This window comes from Lethenteron reissneri, chromosome 48, assembly GCF_015708825.2.
Source record: "Lethenteron reissneri isolate LAM-NWPU_2019-01 chromosome 48, ASM1570882v1, whole genome shotgun sequence".
NCBI lineage: Eukaryota > Metazoa > Chordata > Hyperoartia > Petromyzontiformes > Petromyzontidae > Lethenteron > Lethenteron reissneri.
In genome coordinates this window covers 10915922-10939831 of record NC_083826.1, presented here as the reverse complement: position 1 = coordinate 10939831, position 23910 = coordinate 10915922, and the positions used below count along the sequence as shown (strand labels likewise).

General features: G+C 45.3%; 1 protein-coding gene across 3 annotated transcripts in view; it reads right to left on the bottom strand.

The window, feature by feature from the left end:
* MPHOSPH8 (M-phase phosphoprotein 8) overlaps positions 1 to 21009 on the bottom strand; it is a 37949-nt gene extending 16940 nt beyond the window's left edge. The window contains exons 1-8 of one of the 3 annotated variants that reach the window (XM_061571831.1): positions 20806 to 21007; positions 19687 to 19806; positions 15186 to 16884; positions 13655 to 13746; positions 12808 to 12948; positions 12431 to 12517; positions 9715 to 9869; positions 764 to 918 (exon numbers count right to left, since the gene is read on the bottom strand). In XM_061571831.1, coding sequence (XP_061427815.1) covers positions 764 to 918; positions 9715 to 9869; positions 12431 to 12517; positions 12808 to 12948; positions 13655 to 13746; positions 15186 to 16884; positions 19687 to 19806; positions 20806 to 20970 — 2614 coding nt within the window. In that variant the 5' untranslated portion in view covers positions 20971 to 21007. The other 2 variants (XM_061571833.1, XM_061571832.1) reach the window with 2 other exon arrangements.
* Between the last annotated feature and the right edge of the window lie 2901 nt (positions 21010 to 23910).

The following is a 23910-nucleotide window of genomic DNA, read 5'->3' as shown; positions in this document are numbered from 1 at the left end:
GTCAGGGAATAGTGCTAGGGGTGTTTCCCATTGAGTACGGGTGAAGGGGCCGTTACACCTTCAAGTGTTATTACCGCCTTTGGTTAAATAAACGAGTGTGCCTCAACTACGTTGTCTGTCTCGCTGAGAACTCATTACACCTGTGCCATAAAATGTGACTCAACACTGGCCTGCAAGTGGGCATTGGTCTGCCAGTTGGGGACGATGATTGCCATATGTAATCCCAAATGAGCAATTTTCGGAAATGTATAATTTGGAAAATTTTAACCAAGACGCCCAATCTTTCTAATGACAGCACGAGACCTTTAACGTCCACTGTGACGCAAACAGTACACAGTATTTTAATGGTTATTAGACAGTAGTATTTACCGGGTCAGTTGTAGGGCTCGAATTGCGAACCTCTGCAACAAGCGTGGCGAACACACTACCGCTGGGCCGTGTATTTGGAGTTTGCGTGTGTCTCTATCTCTCTCCATGGTCGTGTGGATTTTTCTCTGGGTCCTCCGGTTTTTCCCTCCACATGACAAGCCACTTAAATCAGCTATCATTTGTGGCCAGGTCGCTTCTAAAAAAGACCTATACAGCTCAGAGGACCTTACCTAGTAAAATAAAAATTGTTTAGTTTGTGTTTAGTTTAATTCTCCGCGACAACAATGATGCTACTTACGGTTATTTTGCATCTCCTCCGTAGTCTCCCCAATCCTTCGTTACGTCCAGAGAAATTAGTCTTCTAGGTGCATGCAAGTGGCAGAGGGGCGCTCACCTGCCGGGGGGTCGTCGGCTGGCTCGTACTCGAACTGCACGCTGCATTCACAGCCGTCACCCACTCGGTGGCACGTCATGGGGAACAGCGGATCTAGCAGCTTCACATCCTCCTCAAAGTACTCCTGGATTTTGTCCAACGCTGCACTGCTGAGCCTGCACGCCACATGCCACACGCACCCCCTCCCGCTCTACATTCGGGGCGAGCACCGCTCTGAAGAAACGCGGCGCTACATGCGATATTCACAAAGTCAAGGGTCCTCGCTGCGCATTCAGGCTGGCATCCAGTGCAAATTTCCTTGTATCTTCACGAACTTTGCAGACTACAAAAAAGGTGTCTTCATCTCACGTTAGTGTTTTGACGTGAGAGAACATCTTAGGAGGAAGTGTTTATCCCCTCGTTCACATAGATTATCTCCAGACATCCTGCTCCAACGCATGTGGAAAACACCACATGTTTTGGAGGATCCCAGGCTGTTTCTTACCCCGCTGAGATGTCTTTATGCACCAGGTAGACTCATTTATTTATTTTCACTCAATAAAACAACCACTTTTCAAAGCCAGACTTGAGGAATCTGGAATTCAGGATAAGCCTGGAGGGCTTGTGGGAATAAATACACACCTGATTAGAACACCGTTCACATTTTAATGGAGCTGCACATGACGGGACACAACTTGCTTATGTACTTATCTGCTGTGTGATACTGGGAATACATTCCCTCGGATGCACTCTTCTGTGCTATTTAAATATTTAACCAGGATAACGTGCAGAGTTGGAAGGTCTCACTTATAAGGGTGTCAGGGTGTCAGGTCAAAAACTAAAAAGAAAACGAGATATGCATACAAATTGATCCTCTCTAAATGCATCATGCAATCAAGAGGGCAGGTAGGAAGCACACAATGACACATATACAGACAATATTATTGGTTCTTTACCAAAAGAACCAAGAATATGAATCCCTGCAGTCACGAAAGCTTTAAATCAAAATATAGAGACATCTTACCTATAAAAGTCATTTTTTGTCTGTGTGTCTGTCTGCGTGAGTACCTTGTGACGATTTTAACTGACAAACTGTGGGGATTACGTATCGAAAAAGTACCCAGATACCACGCTATATGCCCTGGGACAAAAAAGCGCTATTCGTATTTCCCATCCGTCAAGTTAAAAGTAGTTGAATTAACAATTTATTCCTTTTATACGCAGAGCGCGGCGCCAAATCACGCATCTGCGCATGCGCGAGAACGCTGACTCAGTGGGGGGAGGTGGTGAGAAATTCTTATTCGCGTTCAAAATGCAAAAAAAACACAACACTGAGGTAAATTCTTCACAGTGTGATGTCCTCTTCTCCCCCCCACCCCAATATGTGCAGTTACTACTATAGAGTCGGTAGTTACTACTATAGTCCGTTGATACTACTGTAGTGGGTCAAACTGAGTCGCAGACGTTGCTCTTTAGAGGCAACACTTTTTATTGTAACATCAACCCGCTAACACAAAGGAGTAACTGCCCCTTCACCAGATACAGCCTAGGTTGGTGACCACCCAGCTAACTACTCTATACGTAGGAGGTATAGCTACGAAGGGTTAGACCCTCACTCGGGTCCCCGACCACGTGTTGATGCCTCGTAGGACAGAGCTTCCAGCTTGTAGACATGGAGCTTCAGTTTGTAGAATGCAGCGACCCCGGTCCCTCTCAGGGACCCATCTTATATCCCCCCCGGGTCGGGGCCGCTCCGCTCTTGGCCCCGCCCACCTTCGATCATTCTAGCTCCCTCTCCATCCCTCTCGGGAGCTCTCCCCCGACACGTGATCACCCCCTAGCCCCCCCCCCACCACCAGTGGGCCTCTCTGTGGACACTCCGGATCACGTGTCTACGGGGTCAACCAGAGTGCCATGGCCCGGGGCAACCCTACCCCTGGGCTAACTCTCCCACTCCCCCTGGTGGGAGCTCGCACAACACGCTATGTGTGGTGCCTACGCTAACCCAGCGCTCACCAAGCCCCGCTAGGGCTGGTACCACACCCGCCCACGAGGTGTATGCGATGACAGTGCATCGCACATCACGGCCCTCTCAGGCCGGCACCATACAATGACATCCCCGATGTCACTACACAACTATTGTAGAGCTGGCGGGGGGATGGTGGGGGGGGGGGGGGGGTAGCAGCCCAGCCCCAGCCGGCCAAGATGCCACCTCGGCCGGCTAGGCTATCTAGGCAAGGACGGCAGCTATCCATGGGACTAGGCCTCACCACGGCACTCTGTGAAGTGAGAAGTTACTGCTATAGAGTCGATATATACTATTATAGAGTCAGTAGATACTACCAGTCAGTAGATACTACCATAGTCAGTATATACTGCTATCAAGTCGGTAGATACTACTATAGAGTTAGTAGATACTACGAAAGTCAGTGGATACTGTAGAGACAGTGTGGAAAGAGAAACAAGGCATGTGTGGAAATAGTACGTGGAGAGGAGACAGTGTGCAAGGGGAGACAGTACGGGTGCAGGGACAGTGCGTGGACAATTAGTCACAAGGGATAATTACAGGAGGGAACCATTGGGGAAGATCGGGATAGGCCGAGACAATTCCAGAAAAGGGGCGTGACCGGGGGTGGAGCGAGACGACACTGAGGTGAGATATAAGGCGGCGGGCGAGTGAGCTCGGGGCTGCCGTGGGATCGGGGGTCGACTGCTATCTCCACGCTTTGGCTGTCTTCGGGATGTAACCACCTTCACGTAAGTCGCTACTTGTGTGTAATCCTAGCCCAAGTATCTATATGTTACTCCTTGCCCAAGTATCTGTAGGCATGAGATCAAGTTTCTGCATGACGCGCCTTAATAAATAAATAACAAAGATTTACAGAAGTTGTCCGAGAGTCATTACATTACTATAGAATATATATACACTACTATAGATTCAGTAGGTACTACTACAGTCAGTATATACTGCTGCAGAGTCAGTAGATACTGCAAGTCAGTAGATACTGCGAGTCAGCAGATACTACTATAGTCAGCAGATACTACAATAGAGTTAGTAGTTACTACTATAGTCAGCAGATACTACTATAGTCAGCAGATACTACTATAGTCAGTGGATACTATTATAGAGTCAGTAGATACTACTGTAAAGCCAGTCACTAGATCAGACATGGGCAAAGTACGGCCGCGGGCCATATACAGCCCGTTGGGCTTTTTAATCCGGCCTGCCGAACTTGTCCAAATATTATTATTAAATAAAATTTTACCTTCCTCCTGTAATGCCCCCATTTCCGCAATAGATGGCGCACTTTGTGTAATTCAACAAAACTTAACTCCCGAGTTCTCTCCGAATTTCACGAGTCCGTTCTAGACCCCACAGTTTTTCAAGAGTTTTAAGCACAGAAAACATAATTAAAGTTTTAAAAATCATTAATTATACAAACTTTTCAATAATTTCCTTCTTCACTTCGATTTAAATTTTATTTAAAAACTTCTCACCAACATCACCACTCATTACCGCTTTCTCCGAAGGCAAGTTTGTAAAAGAATACATGGTACAGACAGCAGACATCTCGTGTCCAGAGATCAAAAGCAAATTTGAAAAAGTCAGTTTATCACGCAGGACTGTGACTCACCGTGTGGAACTGATTGATAAAAATATAGCTAGTCAATTAAATAAAAAGTCTGATTCCTTTGAATTATATTCACTAGCACTGGATGAAAGTACAGACGTAAAATACACTGCTCAGCTCCTCATTTTTATCCGAGGCATTGACGACAGTTTTGCGATAACAGAGGAGTTTTTGACCATGGAGTCCCTGAAAGGAACAACGCGGGGAGAAGACTTGTATAACCAGGTATCTGCTGTCATCGAAAGAATGACGCTACCTCGGAGTAAACTTGTTAATGTCACAACGGATGGATCGCCAAATTTAACTGGAAAAAATGTTGGGCTGCTGAAAAGAATCCAGGATAAAGTGAAAGAACCTGTCCAGGATCTTATTTTCCTTCACTGCATCATCCATCAGGAATCCCTGTGTAAGTCTGTATTGCAGCTTAATCATGTCGTGAATCCAGTCGTAAAGCTTGTGAACTTTATACGAGCAAGGGGACTTCAGCACCGTCAGTTTATTACATTCCTGGAGGAAACTGATGCGGATCATCAGGACTTGCTGTACCATTCTCATGTCTGTTGGTTAAGTTTGGGGAAAGTGTTACAACAAGTGTGGGAGCTGAAAGAGGACATCATCGAATTTTTGGAGTTGATGGGGAAATCTGACGAATTCCCTGAGCTAAGCGACAAGAACTGGCTTAGTGACTTTGCGTTTGCTGTGGACATATTTTCACACATGAATGAGCTGAATGTGAAACTGCAGGGGAAAGATCAGTTTGTTCACGACATGTACAAACATGTGAAAGCCTATTCTTAGGTTTTTTCGGTAAAGTCACGTAGGTAAAAACATTAAAAAGTAAAATCACGACGTTTCGGAGGCAACACAAGCTTCCGTCTTCAGGTGGTACCGTCACAGCCACGAAAGCTGCATCAAGTAAATGAGAGATTGCAGGAGCTACCACTCCGTTTATATAATGGTTGGAGAAGGTGGTGGGGCAAGGGCCGCATACTTTTTATTAATATGGTAAGGTGAGGCTCAAGACTAAGAATAGACTGCATAACAAAGGCTGAGCCTTTGTTTATGGAGAGGCACGGCCTGTGACTCAACCTGTGACAGGGAGACAACCACTAAACATGGTAAAACTGTAATAGTTGTCTGTCAAATAAGATTGGCAAATAAGTGTAGTTAAATCTTTTTTGCATGGTTAATCACATCTTTCCAATGATTACTCAGTTTGTAACCGTCATCACGGTTGAAATTATGTCTGTGTTTGTATATTTGTATGGCCTCGTGTACAAACCTTTGATGGTAGCCAGGAGGTTTGCAGAGAACCTTGGTCTCGGAAAAGACAATTTCATGAGAGCCCACCGAGTTGTAGCAATGATCGGCAACGGCCGAAGAATCAGTTCTGCCGTGTTTCAGATCTGACTTGTGTTAGCGGACACGATCAGAAACATGACGTTTCGTTTCTCCAATGTAGCAATCACCACAAATGCAACTCAATTTGTAGACTCCAGGATGCGGTAAGTCAGGAACGACATCCTTCACAGATGGAATCAAATCACGGATTGTATGCACTGTACTGAATCGGACTTGGATCTTATGTTTGTTTAGAATCTTGGAGATCTTCCTGGTCACGCCTGCTATGTATGGCAACGTGATAGTTTTGGTCGGAGCTTCATGTGGCTGTTTCTGTATGGTGGGAGAAACAGCTTGGCGGATAGTGCGGTCAGAGTATCCGTTCATCCTGAGGGCCCGATGTACATGTCTTAATTCACCGGCCAGGTGGTGTTGGTCAGAAATACCATGGGCTCTGTGGTATAGCGTTTTGATGAGAATTATTTTAAGATGGGTGGTGGTGGGAATCCGGTTGGGGGATTCACCATGGAAGTGGAGAAAGACGGTAAACTACCATTCTTGGATATTCTGTTTGAGAGGAGGCCTGACGGATCCTTGGGACATTCTGTCTACAGGAAAGCCACCCACACAGATTCCTACTTGAAACCGGATTCCCACCACCACCTACGTGACTTTACCGAAAAACCTAAGAATATGAATCCTTGCAGTCACGAAAGCCTCAAATCTAGAATGTGAAAGCCTTAAAATCCAAGCTCACTTTGTTCTCCGGACAAATTGCGAACAAATCTTTCGCTCATTTCCCCACACTTGCCATGCAGGAAGAGGCACCGCGAAACGCAAAAAAATACAGCAAATCGCTTGAGGACCTGCACGGAGAATTCTGCCGTAGGTTCTCTGATTTCGAAAACATTGAACAGTCACTTCAGCTGGTGTCCTGTCCCCTGTCACAAGACCCTGAAACAGCACCACAGGAGCTACAGTTGGAACTGATAGATCTTCAGTCTGACTCCGTCCTAAAGGAGAAGTTCAACTCTGTTAAACTGAATGACTTTTATGCTTCACTTAAGAGCCACGTTTCCAAACCTCCGGAGGACTGCACAGAAGATACTGACTTTGTTTGGCTCGACTTATGTGTGTGAGCAGACATTCAGCGTCATGAACGCCTACAAAGCCCGTCACAGATCAAAGTTAACAGATCAGCACCTCAGATCTATCCTGAGAATTGCCACAACCAAAATAACTCCAGACTTGGACGCACTGGCAAAAATGGGAGATCAACAACACTGTTCCCACTGAAACTGATGATCTGTTGCTGCAGCGAGGTTGGAGCCAAATCTCCATCACACAGCCTGCGTGGCTGCTCTAACCTGTTAATGTAGATAATAAAGACGTTCAAGTGAGGTAATTGGTTTGGGCGCAGGCCTCAGATGTTTTCATGATGTTTCATCAGTCACGTTACGACATGTTTTTGTGCTGTTCATGTTCATGCAATTTGTTTGCTACCTGTTAAAGGCCAAATCCTTTCATGTAATGATTTTCACATGTCATTTATATTAGTTCACACAAACACTCCATCCATCTGTTCCTGGCCCGGCCCCTCTGTCAAATTTTAGAACCCATTGTAGCCCACGAGTGAAAAAGTTTGCCCACCCCTGCACTAGATACTACTCACTCTATTGTATGCAGGGTGTGACGGTATATATGCCTACGGGGGGGGGGGGGGTAAAAATACTTGTTGAGGGAGGGTCGACAATTTTCGGAAACCTTTTAGATAAATTATTTACTCCCCACTTTATTACTTTTTGATTCAGGACTTCTTCAATCCTCTTATAATTGTGTTGACGGACAAATGGACAAACGGAACACCGGGCTTTCACAATAGCTTAGTATTTGTGTATGTACAGTCATACCTCGGTATACAACCGCTTTGGAATACGTCGAATTTGGTATACGTCATGTTTTGACGAGGAAAAAATGTCTTGGGATACGACGTCTTGCTTGGGAACGGACGCGCTTGCTCGAACTTGTATGGGTCAGGATGAGTCACTGCGTACAGTACCCGCGTACACAATACTGTTACGGTTCTAACAAGCCGTTGTAACAGTATTGTGTGGAATGACCAGACAATGTAACACTTCAGGAACATTCTTAGAAGGCAAAAGCAAACTTCAATGGACAGGTTTTTAGTAAAACTCAAACCTGGTGAGCCTCAACCAGGTCCAAGTCAAGAAAAAAGACAGAAAAGAGAAAGAACCCCAGAATTTCAGCTTCCTGAAGTTCTAATGGAAGAGGACTCTCCTTCCAAAAAATAACATCTCCTCCCCTTCCTCACCACCATTCTCGTAGGCTATCAACTCCTCTCAGCAAAGTAAAGTGACGTAACATTTTTTTTAATGTTTATTTTAAGTTATTTATGCATTTATTTGAATTTATGTATGCATTTTAGTAATAAGTAGTGTCTAAATTATTTTATACAACCCCATTAATGTATAATATGCCATATAAAATATCATTTCTTATACTCTGAAACGGATTATTTCCTTTCACTTTATTTCTTATGGGAAAAATTCGTTTGGTATATGTCATTTTCGGTAAAAGTCCTACCTTCTATACGAATTAACGACATTTCCCAAGGTACCACTGTATATGTTATTTTTAAGAGAACACAAGGTTTGCATTTATACAGTCAATATCACACTCAGTATTCACCGAATACAGAAAAAATAGGACACTGTTACTCAAGCTGTAACAGTCTATATTGAAAATTAATTTCTTTAGAACTGCTGTGTGTTTAGTTTGTTGTCCTTCCCCCACACCTCCGATTATCGCGGTTGGCTACGTAAGGTGAGAAAGAAGTTCAACATACATACATATAGTTGCACATGCTATGGCTCCGTCTCCTCTCATTCTGCACACTTAGTTAAATTTATTGTGCAAATAAAAATAAAATAAATACTTCCAAACAATCAGGAAAAATCTTTGGCCTTTCCCACGGCAGTAAAGCGCAAGACTTCCACCATCTATTGGATTGGCGATGGCATGTGGTTCGGACTAAACTGTCCACTAATGGTTTTGGTGTAATTAAATTGTAAAAGTTACATTGTGAATATTTAGTTCCTTGTTATCAAGTGTGAATTACATGTAATCGACGATTATGCCAGACACTGCAGGTCAAAACAATTCTCTTTGCATGTCTTCCTACTGGGGCAGAGTGTGGACAGAATCAGAAAATGAAATGCTTTGACCTGCAGTGTGGCGAGCGTGTGAGTTGGTGAGCGAGTGTATTGTTGTGACCTGCATTGTTGTCATCTGCAGTGATTACACTGAGTGTATCAACTTACTAAACTCGAAAACATGGGTTTAATCAGGTGGCCGAAACTTGGATTGAATCCAGGATCTCATCGATTTGGAGTCAGAGATTGATGGATCATGTACATTTTCAAAATCTTCCAGACAGTGGGCTTTAAGGTGGCCAGGAGATTGGAATCCAGTAAGTGGGTTCATAGACACTTCTGTGGGAACTTTTGAGTGGTATTCACTTATATTCTTGAAGGGGTTTTTTTGGGTTCTCAAGCCAAACTATCACGAATGGAACCCCACTAAAAAGGACTTAGGCTCAGCTAGGCTTTTCTCAAATAATATGCCAATAGATACGGTTTCACATAAAGTAATTTTATAATTATTGAAACCCTTACATGCAGGCGTGCAGACTTCTTCACATTATGGGTATATTTCCACGTTAAAACTTGGCTACCACACGGAGGAATCTTGACTGAGCCATGAGAAATTCAGCTTCTCATAACCTCTAAGGATCCAGTTTGTCCAACAGACCACACATCTCTCCATATGAATTAAGAACGCCACTGTATTAATCAAGAACGCCGCTGTACTCTGTATGTACACAGAACTTATTTTGCACTGTACGTAGCCAACCGTGCTAATGGTAGGTGCTCTACCAGTGAGTCACTTGGCCCGGTTGGAGTGTGAAGAGTCACTTACAATTGTCTGTTGTTGGCAATCATCTCAGAAATAATCTGGTTGGAGTACAGTTTTTGATGAGCTTGGGTTGCGCTCTGCTGCACCAACATCGCACTGCAGTCAGCAAAGTTGTCCAGCAACAACCGGACCATCTCCACGTCGCCCCTCTTGCAGGCCTGTCTCATTCACAATACAACACAACACCAAGGAGGGAACACAATTACATCAGAGGGTCAAACAAAACCAAAAAAACAGAACACAAAACCAGTATTAACCGCCACATATCCAGAAATAAAACATCAAAATGTGTTTTATGCTCTGGAATGAAAACCCAAATGAATTAATGTGGTTACCAGATAAAAACGGTTCAAATATACAAACATAAAAAAACTAATTAAAAAAACTTTTATTTTACCAGGTGAGGCCCACTGAGCTATGTACAGTAGAACCTCTGGTCATGACCATAATTCGTTCCATAACTTTACTTTGGTCGCAACCCGATTTGATCGTGACTCGAACCTAATTTCCCCATTGGATTGTATGTAAATACGATGAATCCGCTCCAAACTCCGAACTGTATATAAATATTGTTTTTTAAAGATTTTTAAGCACAAAAATAGTTAATTATGCCATAGAATTCACAGTGTAATAGTAAACTAAATGTAAAAACATTGCATAACACTGAGAAAACCTTGAACAACAGAGAAAACTAACATTGCCACGTCAAGGTTTAGAATTGTTCAACAAGATGATTGTTTCGTCTGCTACATCAGTCGGTCGATTCTGAGAGAGAATATTCGTATGAGCAATTCATGTTTTTATTGAAAGTAAGTTAACAGTAATATTTGGGTACAGTATTGTTTTTAGAAGCATTCACGTAATATATTATGAACGTTTACTTCACCGCATCATCATCTGAATGATGCGAGAAGAGATTACCGGTTTCTTATGTTAGCGATTTACGTACTCAGCACTTTCGCTCTCTAAATTACGGCTTGAATGAGGGGGGAGGGGTATGACTACACTGACCGAAACAAACAACAGGAAATTTGTCGCTTACAAAAAAATGGCGTGGAAGGGGAAATCGGCCGAGGCCGCGTTTGATCGCCACCCGAGTATGTGTTCGTGACCAGATTAAAAAAAAGTGCATTTTTTTGGTCGGAACCCGATTTGGTCGTGGCCAGAAGCGTTCGTGACTAGAGGTTCTACTGTAGCTCTTTTTCAGAAGAGACCTGACCAAAAAATGATAGCTCAACCAAGTAGCTCATCACATGGAAATGTATTGCAGCCAAATACTCTTAACTTTTTCTGTCTCCACTCGTTTTTTGTCGTTTTAATGTTCTGCTCTGTCTGTGTGTCTCCATTCTTCTCGTTTTATGTTTTGTCTCTCTTTGAAATTTTCACACTTAAATTCTAACTTAGCAATCTTTGAAATACGTAATCGACCAGGCTATGCGTTAATTGTGTGTTGACCGACTCTCTGTGTTGTATTACGTAATATTTCGATATTTTGCTAGGTTATTTAATTTAGTGTGTTCTTTCTCCCTCTCTCCTAATGTTCAAGCTTGCATACTTTACCACGCGTCGCCGTACTCATTGACATGTTAATTTTTTCTCTAACCCCTCCCTCTCTCCGCCCCCGCCCCCCTCTGTCTATTTAAGGCCTCGCCACAGAGACGATCTCCCTCTCTGTGCCTATGTGTTACTCTCTCTCTATGTATCTTGGTGATATCTGTCTGCTTATATGTCTGTCTATAGTTTTCTGGTTAGATTTTTGTTGCTATTTCATTTATACCTGATGATGATTGCTTGTGTTGCAATCGAAACATCGTATGCTATTATTTGATTTATTATTTTATCTTTATACGTGACTTTACCGAAAGAACCAAAGAGTAGTGGTGACTGACAAGACATTTTATTTAAACTGGAACAACCTGATGAGCATTGAAGCTTTTTGCACAGGTGTCCAGCCCAAGCTGGGGTTGGCATTGGTGACTTAAAGGCATGGGAAAAAACAATGCTGACCAGCCGCACCAGAAAACCAACCGGTTTGGCTCCCTGTCCGTCGTGAACAGATCTTTACATGGTCCACAGACAAGAGATAAGATGTAGAACAATTGCATGGTGAATACAAATTTGCCCTCTGCATGTGTAAAATAATAATAAAAAATAAATGTTCATTTAAATAAACCACCTATAAAGTCAACAAGTAATGTATGTCATTACATCCTTAACATCTACAATTTGATTTATTTACCCAGGGAAGCCTCACTAAGTCTCCTTTCAGCAGGATCTTACATTAAAGAGCATTGTTGAACGTAGAATAGATAAGAAGTTCACCTATGTATTGCATTCAGCAATCATTATATATGCTGGGGAAGAGACAATGGGTTAGGATTCCAAATTGGAGCAGTGCGAGGGAAGAAGCAAAAAGTGAGTAGTTTGACCAATGCGTAAGTGGGCGAGTGTGTGAGTGGAGTGGGTGAGTCAGTGTAATGTTGTCACATGCAGTGTGGTGGTTGAACAGTGTGGATGAGATTAAACGGTCAGTGTCTGGTAGACCGAGTCCTCAACACGGGTGGGGGGGATCAACGAGTGAAGTTCACGGGAACAGTAACCATGGTGGTCACGACTGAAGAGTGATAATCTGACATATTAGGAAGCACATCATATCAGGACGAGTCAAGAACGTTCCAGCGGTGAATGAATATGGAGATTTCACATAGTAAGCGCCCACCTTCGATAAAGCCGTCTCCCCATTGTTTTGCTGGAGGTTCACGCGGGCTCCATTCTCCAGTAGCAAAGCCAAAGTGCTCAGATGATTCTGTCAAGACACCACGCATTGACAGCAAAAATTAAGAGAGGCTCAAACATTAATTAATAAAACATGCCAGTTGACTATAATTACACACGTCTCGACAAATTTCCCAAACTCTAGATCCCCGCTATGGTAACTTCTCGGCTGCATGGCTTAAAGCTGTGGTAACTTCTCTGCTGCGTGAATTAAAGCCATGGTAAATTATCGGTTGCATGGATTAAAGCCATGGTAACTTCTTAGTTGTATGGATTAAAGCCATGGTAACTTCTCGGCTGCGTGGATTATAACCGTAGTACCTTCTCAGCTGCGTGGATTAAAGCCGTGCTGCCGTTTTTCTGCCGTGCATTTACGTTGGCCCCGCTGCGAATGAGCAACCGGAGGATGTCCAAGTGTCCAAATGCAGCGGCCAGCATCACCAACGTCATGCCGGTCCCGTCCTGTGCACAGCGCAACGTCACCACCACCACACCTGAGACACTCGCCATTTCCGAGGAGCGTCTTGCTCTCGATATTGGGACAATGTTTTTGAGTACACCATACCTCATTGGAACCTCATTTGCCAGTAAAAAATATGATAATCGGTTTTTTACCCTTTTATCTGGCAACAAAACTGACACCTTGCATAGACCACAATACCTGCAGTCATAATGCAAAAAAAAACATAACTCTGATAATGTATGCACTGTCCTTGAAGTTGATTGGTCCACACCCGAGACAGCTTTCCTTAGAGCCTAGTCTCACATGGTGTTGGACCAGATGACGCCAAAAGTGCGCCGTTTGCGTATTTACCGATTGCGGCTCTTTTGAAAAATGTAACCCCCGTGACGGGCAAGGTTTTGGTGTATCGTTTTCAGGCATAATGGAACATCCCGATTAGATTGAGCAGTTGCATTGCACACAAAGAAATGTGCAAAACCACGGACACCGACAAAGCTATGGGAACAGGTGTCTAAACATGCGATTTTGTACCTTAGCAAAAACTGGGATCAGGTGGCAAGAACTGCTTTGTACCAAGATCTGACACCAGTATTGTATTTAACTTTACTTGCATACTGGAGAGGTTCAATAGACCTACACTGAGAAATATTTTGGATTTGGCCTTTGTGAAAGGTGGCAACGCCAGCCGAGATGTAGGTCACAAACCTCATGGTCGACTTGGTGGAGCTGCGTGGTGAGTGCGGCCCGCACAGTGTGCATGTCGCCAGTGCGCACAGCCTCGCGCAGCTCCCCCATGCCTACAGTCACCACCGCACAAAACACACACATCACTCACCACACACACACATCACTCACCACACAACTGCCGTCCGCCACTAAATGGTGGCGACATCACCATAGCGCTTGTGTCATGCGATCTGCACACTTTGAGGCCAAGTGAAGTGTCGAAGGCTCGCTGACAGGAGGTCATGGAACAGACAAGGTGCTATGGGTTAACAGACTGAAATGACTGGCAGATGCACCAACTGTGCTCCCACCTGTGCCAACTTGCTGTGTTTTAGCACCCTGCTTGTTGTTGTGAGTGTCGCTCCTCCACCCTCCATTGTTGCTGAAACTACAGAGATGCATCCTTTCCAAACCTTCATCTTGATACTGCTGGTACCAGTCATTGGCAAGTACAATCAGCTCCACATCTTTCTGTACTACATCAGTCCATCTCTTCTCTCGCCCATGCCATGCCCGTTAATCCTCATGTATCTGGCCAAACAGAAGACGCTTGCCATGCAGGTTACATGACCCACCCAACGCAACTAACTTTCCGGAGGAGCACACTGATGGGACTGTCCAGATCTTTCAAGGATAGGTGAGATTCTTACACAATCCAGTCTGGTTAAACTCAAGATGGGTCTTAGGCAGGCCAGCCTGAATGTTTCAAACACACACCCCACCCACCACAGCACCACCTAGTGGAGTTACTTGCACACCACCACTCAGTAGTTCAGACCCCACACATACGTGCTGCACGTGCAGTGCTGAATACAGTAACACATATTTATTTTTACTTCTTTTGAACTGTACATAGCCAACCGTGTTAATAGGAGATGCGGAGGAGGGACAATCAATTCAACACAAAAAGCAGTTCTAAAGAAATTAATCAACCTAGATTTTTGCACACACAGCATCAGGAATAAGTCCCCCCCTACACTGTAGTCAAATTCTACACGATTTAAGGGCAGCAAAAATAAACAAATTCAAGCATTTTGGCTGAAGAGGCAATTCCATAGCAAGACTTTAGTATTTTGTTCATCTCATCTTAATGTGAAGCACATGCTGGGATTATTGCTTTGTGCTGCTGTTGAAGATGTGTTTCTGTGCGTCTGTTACCAGGTTACTTGTAAATGACCCCAGCAAAGATCCCCGTATGGCCATCCAGACTGGGGGTAAATTATATCAGCACGGCACATGAGTGGCCAACACTACATTTGGCCGCCTTTGTCTCCCCATTGGTGATGTTTACACACCGCACCAAGTACTCGTTTGAAGTTTAGTTGATAATGGTAAGACCCAGGACCGGTTCAGATATTTCGTCACTGATGTTGGCCACGGGCGAGAATTGAACTCGGGTCGCTGGGTCCATATCGCAGCACGTTAACCACTGCTCACCGTGGACAATACGTACACACGCACACACCGCGGGGGGACCGGGCTGTGGGTACGCTGTGCAGGAGGCAGTTACCGACTACTCCGCTGGCGTCGCATGGCGCCATCGCGGCGGCATTCACACACTCCTCGAAAAGCCGTCGCCTCAGCTGCTCCAGGCTGAGGCAGTCAAAGGTCATCTCCTCGCGAGGCCGGGCCTTTGGTTCGCACGGGCGCATCTGGAGGTCCCCGATGACATCGTTGAGCAGACTGGAGTCCGACGAGCGTGGCTTTGAGTCAACGGGCAGCTGCTGCTGCTTCGCTGCCGTGGGGACAGACTTCAGCGCTTGCGTTTTGGTGTCGCAGGTCACTCCGTCTAAAGGCGGCGGCGACGGCATCGCTGTCCCCGAGGGAGGATTTTCTCCCAGGTTTTTAAGAATGGACTCCTCTGAAGAGGACATCTCATCGTTATGAATCAAGTCGAGGTTAAGTGACTCCTGAAGCTTCTGCAGTGAACTTCCACAAGCTCCATGCAAAGCTTTATTTTCATCCGAAGAGTATTTTCCCCCCTGGGTTTCATCTGCTAGTTCCTGCTGAGTGACGTCCACTTCCATTTCACAAACCGTATCAGCTGAGCTCACCTTCTTGCTCTTCTTCGGCTCAATGGAATATTGTGCTTTGTGTTTGTGTTTATGCTTGTGTCTCTTTTTGTGCAATTCAGGATCACTCTCAACAGAGTTGGTAACATCTGGACTCATTTTTCTTTTTTTCGGTTTTATTTTCCCATCTTCAAGGTTTTCTTTATTTGGTAGACATTTCGAGTCGGCCAATTTTTCACCACACAGACTCTTCACAGGCACCTTGCTGACTCCAGCCTGCACACTTTCATACTCGCTCGGCACTGAGATATTAGGTTTTTCACTTGGCTTGTTTCCTTCAACAGCAGATAATTTTAACCTATACACCAGCACTACCAGTTTTCTGCATCCAACTATTAGTTTTTGTGTTTTTTTATATTTTGATTGCATATATTTGGGACTTATACCTGAATATTCAGAAGCTGGTGACATCAAACCAACAACTTGATTTTGAAGCCCTCCTTCACAAGCGATCTCCTGGCTATACAAGTTCGGCATCCCGCCACTGTGATGAATGACACTCCCAGTGTCAGAGGTCACAGAGCCCTCCCAATCTAGTTCCACCTTGACCGAGACGTTCCTCATGCCAGGGAGGTTGTTGTTGCGTTGTTTATCGCTTTGGTAGGATTTTAAATATTCTTCATTGTCAGACAATCTTTCGATTTTCACAACAGCACAGGTAGCTTCGATTTCCATGGCTTTCTTGGAATTGGTATTGTGGTTAGAGTGATGCATTGATGAGAAATCACTTTTTCCCTCCTCAGGGCTTGGACAAAGCCTTTCAAGTTGCTTCTCCCTCACCACTGCAGACTTCTTTGCTGGTTCTGCATTCTCGCAATGCTTCCGGGAGTCGCCCTCTGGCTGTGACATATGATGGCGGTGCTTGGATTTGCTGCGTTTTTCCGATTTGTGGCGGCGCTCCGACTTATGGTGGTGCTTCCGCGCCGATTTGGACTTGCTGGCCGATGTTTGGTCTGTGCTGCTCTGCTCGTCTCTCAGCTTGGCCTTCTCGCCACTCTTTTCTTTCTTCCTCTTCTTCCTTTTCTTCTGCTGATGAGATTTGCCTGGCGATGCCAACGTTTCATTTTTTTTCTCAGATTTATTTTCTTTCTTATGGCTCAACGTCACAGAGTCGTTGGCGGAGTGCAACTTTAGGGCCTGGAAAAATACAAGAACTTCATAAAGATGCCATTGTAAAGTCAACAGGAAACACAACAACACATGACACAAACACCCACGAGACTTGCACCAATAATTTACAAGATGAATTACCCTCAAACACTCACATCTAAAACAAACTTTACGTTTATAAACTGAAAAATACTAAATATTATTGCCAAATTATAAAGAACAGTCAGATTTTGGTTCAAACGATATTAACCTAGGCACCGATGGGTTAGTTTGCAATATCCACCACTGTAAAATTCTCCCACGAGAAGGCTTTACAATAGTGGGACTCTTGCTATGTTATATTCATCATTGTAACTCCATGGGCTCCACAAGTTCCACTGTTGTAATTTATTGTAATGTTGCCAGTGATTAACCTCGGTAAACGTGTCAACTAGTCTGACTACCCGTTTAATATGTTGATACTTTTTCTTAAAGTCTTAGTGTGGCTCTTACAATTTTAGTAAAAAAACGATATTACTTCTAAATGTTTTACTTGCACCTTTTTTATGACAGCGTGGATGAATGACTACATTAAATGATTTTTCATTTATATATATAAAAAAGGGAAATTTGTTAATGTGTTTCTGTTCTAAATGTTTAGCATACTTCCCAACATGCAACAAACTTGAAATTTGGCATGTGGGTAGCTTCCAGACTATACACAATGCAAAAAGTATAAAAATAGAGATTTGTATTTTGGGGGGCGGAGGGGGACGCAATAATGCATATATTTTGCACGGTAAGTGAGCCGTGACGTCACATCTGTGATGTCACCCACATGCGGCAGCGTTACGCAGTGTGCCTGCTGACGTCACCCATCCCCCTCACCCTCCGCGTAGGCCGTGTATCCCGCACAAATGCGCGGCATAGCAGTCTCAATTTTCTAAGTCAACGCGACTATTTTCACCCCCCCGCAAGCCCTGTTAGTGTGAAGCAGCAAAAACTCTCGAACGCTGAGCTCGCACGTCATTAAATTTGCACAGCTCATGCTGTCTGGAACTTTTAAGGGAACGCGACAATTTTCAGCTCTCACGTCATTCCCTTCCCGAGTCGCCTGGTTAAGGTTCAATTTCCTTGAGTGAAAAACATCCAATTTAGTTAAATTGATTTGTTTCGGATTTTTTCTTTCTTGCAAGCATCAATCTTTTTCAGAGTTTTCCACTGAAATATAAAGGAATATTAAATGAATCCAAGACAAGAATCCAAGTCCCGGGCAAAGCCGGGTAGTAAAGCTAGTAGTCTACAAAGGGCAGGCACAATGGTAATTGACATTCATTGGTCTGTCCAAGAATCTGATTTTAGTCTGCATGTGGTTGCCGGTGGAGACAAGATTATAAAACCCTGCTCACCCCCATGTTTGCTTTGCCTCTAGGTTGTTCATTATTCTGCTCCCAATGATCTTTGAGAACACTGTAAATTCGTGTTATCGTAGGCTGAAGAGGCTATCGTCATTCCAGTCGGATTTCTCTTTTTTGCATGATTGGGGGCTTCTCAAGAGAATGATTCAGGCATCAAAAGAATATCTGATCAAGAGAATATCTGTTGCGATCGAAACGTCGTGATCTATTATTTTTTCTACCAACGTGACTTTACCGAAAGACCCAAAGAGTATAGATTCCTGCAGTCATGAAAGCTTCAAATCAAGATTGCAATGACATACTGTTACAAATGGAAAAGTGTTCTGGTCTTTAACATCCACTTAATAGCCAGTACTGTACATCAACTTAATAGTGGATATACAAATGTACAGTATTGTGCAAATGTACAGTACTGTACATGTAGAGTACAGCCACTGGTAATTCCTGATTTTAAGAATCAAAAACGGCACTGGTGCAAACCATCCGAGTGCCGGGTTTGTAAACCATCACATATTGTTACATACTCTGCCAAAAGTTGGAAATCCTGCTGCTATCATACCTGGAGTGCAGCACCCAGTTCCCCCCTTGCTCTACTCGATGGAATTCGCCGTAAAGCAGCAGTCAGGGTGATTGACGATCCAGCATTCAGACTCACTCCAATCACATGATCACCGGTGGTCAGCCGCTTCGTCGTCACTCTTCTATTGCTACTACCGTGGTTACTGTTCCTCCACGCATGTTGAGAACGCGGTCTCCCATACCGACTGTTTTGTCTCATCCACAATGCGTGTGTTCAACCGCAATACTACAAATCACAACTCAACTCAACCACCCAGCTGCCACACCTGCAGATCAAAATACTTATCTTTCTGCTTTTTCCCTTGCACTAATCCACGTTAGAATATCGTCCCATCGTTGATTCCCCTCACACTAAGTCCGGACAATTAAACAAATATATGTTAACGCTTATCTATTACAACTTTGTGCCGTTTGTTTCTGGCCATTTTACGTATTTGGGCCTGTTCTCAAAAACTGTAATGAAGCAATGTTTCCCATAAGTCAGTACAAGGTGACATATGTTGTGTTCTGATGAAAAAAATAAGAAGAGGCTTTATCCTTTCTGATAATAATACATGCCATTAAATCTGCATTAACCACACATACTTGCGGAAAAACACGCAAACACACTCTGATAATATAAGCATCGTTTTTGAAACTGATTGGCCTACACCAGAGACGGCGTTTTATGGCCTTGTCTCACCAGTGTTAGACCACAGAACGCCAAAAGGCGGACAGTACAACGGCAATGCAAGTACTGTATTAATAGCTCGGGTTGAACAATCATATTATATATGGGACCTTTTGATACTGTCAAAACGGTCCCATAGACACCACTCTGCTTGTCCATGCGGGTCGAGGCATTGGATCGCACCTTCCTGTTGTGGTAGAACTGCTGCAGGAGCTCCTCGCAGCCCCCGAGGTTCTCCTTGGGCTCCCACGTATCCTCCTCGGGCGAGTAGCCACGCCAGCGAACGCGAAACTGCTGCTCGCCCTGTCACACAGTCCATCACGCCGCACAAGTCACCCAAGATTATAATGAAATCCTCATCAAAACGATGACACCGCACACACGCAACCCTGGTCGTGTCAATAATCACACCGTTGCAACCCAAACTACGGACCATATATTAAACCCACACGTACAGAGATGACATGGAGACTCATAAGAGATACAGACTCGGAGATGCACTGAGATAGAGAGACCCATATTAAGAGAACCATAGCCTCACACAAAGGTACATTAAATATGTGTAACCGTAGCGAGACTGTGGCCATGCCACACAAATTATGGACCACACAGTAAAACTACTGCACTTTAGTCTGCAATCCTTCAACGGAGGATCAACAAAACGGCACTCCCTCTGCTGAAACCCACTCAGCAGACCTCGACATTGGCATTACATGCCAACATCTCCTGCTGTGTCCCAGCTGGCGCGGGAGAACACTCGCAAAAAAACACTCATGACTCCAACGATGGATATGACGACTTCAGCGTCGCGATTTGCCCCAAAAGGGGCAAATCCGCAACCTCAGGACAGTTAAATTTCGATGTAAAGCTTTCGTGATTGCAGGGATTCATCTTCTTGGTTCTTTCGGTAAAGTCACGTAGAAGGGAAATATTATGTTTTATTTTTCATTAATTTCCTTCTACGTGACTTTACCGAAAGAACCAAGACGACTCAGGACAGTTATCAGTCGCTACGCGTGTCTCTGCGGGGAGCGCCTGGCGGGCGTTCTCAACAAAAATACAACTACTGTATAAACTTTGTTTTATTGTACTGTACCAGGTAAGGGCCCCGCTGAGCTATATGTCGTAGCTCTTTTTAAGAAGCGTCCCGGCCACAACAGGATAGCTTAACAAAGTGGGCTCATCGCGTGTAAATACATAAATGTGGAGGGGGGACCTGAGAAAAATCCACGCGTCCGCGGGGGTAGAGAGAGACATGCAAACAAACTCCAACTATACAGCAGCCGTCAGGGTCGGACGCACCTCGAAGGTCCTGGTGTCTACGATGCTCTCCACCTCGTACTCTCCCTTCTCCTCCTCTTCTTCTTCACCCTCCTCGTCCACATCCCGCGCAGACTCCGCTGTGGCGTCGTCATTATCGCCGTCGCCGCCACCACCGCTGCTACCAGAGTCCAAGAGAGCGGCCATCGCGACCACCCCCCGCAAGCCCTCGCCTACGGCCAATCACCGGCTCGGTTCTATCGTGGGACGATGCTCGGCTCGGCCAATCACCGGCTCGGTTCTATCGTGGGACGATGCTCGGCTCGGCCAATCACCGGCTCGGTTCTATCGTGGGACGATGCTCGGCTCGGCCAATCACCGACTCGGTTCTATCGTGGGACGATGCTCGCCTACGGCCAATCACCGGCTCGGTTCTATCGTGGGACGATGCTCGGCTCGGCCAATCACCGGCTCGGTTCTATCGTGGGACGATGCTCGGCTCGGCCAATCACCGACTCGGTTCTATCGTGGGACGATGCTCGCCTACGGCCAATCACCGGCTCGGTTCTATCGTGGGACGATGCTCGGCTCGGCCAATCACCGGCTCGGTTCTATCGTGGGACGATGCTCGGCTCGGCCAATCACCGACTCGGTTCTATCGTGGGACGATGCTCGGCTCGGCCAATCACCGACTCGGTTCTATCGTGGGACGATGCTCGGCTCGGCCAATCACCGGCTCGGTTCTATCGTGGGACGATGCTCGGCTCGGCCAATCACCGACTCGGTTCTATCGTGGGACGATGCTCGCCTACGGCCAATCACCGGCTCGGTTCTATCGTGGGACGATGCTCGGCTCGGCCAATCGGCGCATCCGATGTAGTTCGTTTTTTTCCCACGTGGGGAGCGGTGGCGCAACAGTTAGCGCGGCGGCGGCGAGCCGAGTTCCATTGCCCGCTCACTGCCACCAAAAGCGGTTGCGACGAATATCTGAATGGGTCCCTGGCCCCCCTAAGTAGGTCGACTCAGCCTCAGATGAGTGCTTGGTGCGTGTATCTAAACGTCGCCACTCCATAGCTGTCAACCCATACGGTTTACCCCATATTCTTGTACAGGGATATTGAGATTTCAGGTCCATACGGCGTACAGCCGTTTCAATACAGGATTTGTAGGATGAACGTTGACATTTATAAGGGCACGGGGTGACCAATAAGGTCTGAATTGGTCTGCAATAAGGTAGGCACTGATTAGTTCTTGATAGGTATTATGTACAGATTCATCGATACCCATAGAGATACATAGGTATAGCGTACCTATCAACCCATACGGTTGACCCCGTATTCCTGCGTACAGCCGTTTCAATACGGGCAAACAAAATGTGTTTCTCCCTTATGATGGGACTTTGTAGGAGGAACGTTGAGATTTATAAGGGCACGGGGTGACCAATACGGTCTGTAATAAAGTAGGCACTGATAAGAGGTTGACAGGTGTGCCACTTGTGTCTATAACCCCTTTTTATATTAAGAACAATTAAAAAAATATCTTTTTATCTATATATATTTTTAAATAAAATAATGAAAACAACCCACTACTCCTCACAAGCACACCAGGAATATATGAAACACGGAGGGCCATTAAAACGGTAAGGATTCGGTCACAGAGGTCAGAGACATCTGGAGATGCACAGATAAGGTGCAGAGCAAAGGAAAACAACGGTTGCAACTCGCGTTTTCCTTAACGTTTTCCTTACTGAAAAGTAGAAACTTAACAAACAATTAACCAACAAACAATAGGGGATTTTTATTAGTAATTCCCTTATATTACTCGTATTCACCGCATATATATTATTTAGTATTATATGTTTTCTATCTACATGACCTTCCTAAAAACTAAAGAATACGAATTCCAGAAAGCTTAAGTGGAAACTTAGTTACACTTAACCTCAGGACATTAAAATATAACTCAGAATAAACACCAATCCCTGGAGAACTAAACTTTGCAAAGCCCTCAAAATAATGATGTAACGAGGATCATTACGAATATTCATTAAACAGACCGAATAATAACCATGGTATACTAAGACCGAGGGAACTCATAAGAAATATCAAGAATAAACACACAGGACCACATAAATGTATTGCAAAAATCTCCTCAGCCACCTTTGTCTCCAACGGTCCGGCACAAACAGATGGCCCAATAAATACTTAGGGGGTTAGAAAGGGTCGCGAGGGGGGGGGGGGGGTCTGTGCTGACATTCCGAGGGCGTTTGGTTTTTTTTTGGTTTGTTGTTCCTCTCGCAAGAGATGCGCAGAGAGGGGAGTCACGTTTTTGAGTTTAAGCACAAGCGCACATCACGAATGAGCAGTCTGGTTCTAGTCGTGCTCAGTCTCGCAACTCGGCTTGCGACGCGGCGTTGCGACGGGGCTCACAAGAGAGCTGGGGCAGATCGTGCCTCGAGGAGAGATGGGACGACAAGGGGTCGTTAGAGTGACCGCCTGAGTGCAGTCTGTTCAAGTCGCGCTCAGTCTCGCGACTCGGCTTGCGACGCAGTGTTGCGACGGGGCTCGCAAGGGAGCTGGGGCGTGTCGTGCCTCGAGAAGTGATGGAACGAGGAGGGGTCGTTCGAGTCGCAGAAGTCTGAGTTCAACCTGGGTCGAGACTGGGTTTTAGCCGTGCTCCGGCTGGCGGAGCGTCGTGAGGGAGCAAACACCGATGCCGATCGCAGGTGTCGCTTCTCGCAGAACGAAGTTAAGTGCGAGTGAAGCTGGCAGCTGCACGAACAAAGGAAAGCACGGAGAAGAGAGAGTGACGAGTGACGACAAGCAATCAACCTGTAAAAGGGCGGAAATCGCCAAGCGTTGACCAAGCGAACATCGAAAAGGACGAGCAGCAGCGGATGAGTAACAAGAGCCATCGTTCATCGCCAGAGTGCTCCAAGCCAGTGAGCGCGCACAGCCGCGTTGTCCAGAGCTCGACCCAACACCGCCTGAAGGGCGAGTGTCCGTATGAAGTTGGCAGCGATCAAGGAGAGAGAGCGACGACGATATCATCGCGCACCGCGTCACCGAGCGTCGTGCCGACCCAACAATCATCCAGCAGTAGAGAAGCCTGGAGCTGCCACCTAGAGAGAAAGAGCGCCATCGAATGCGC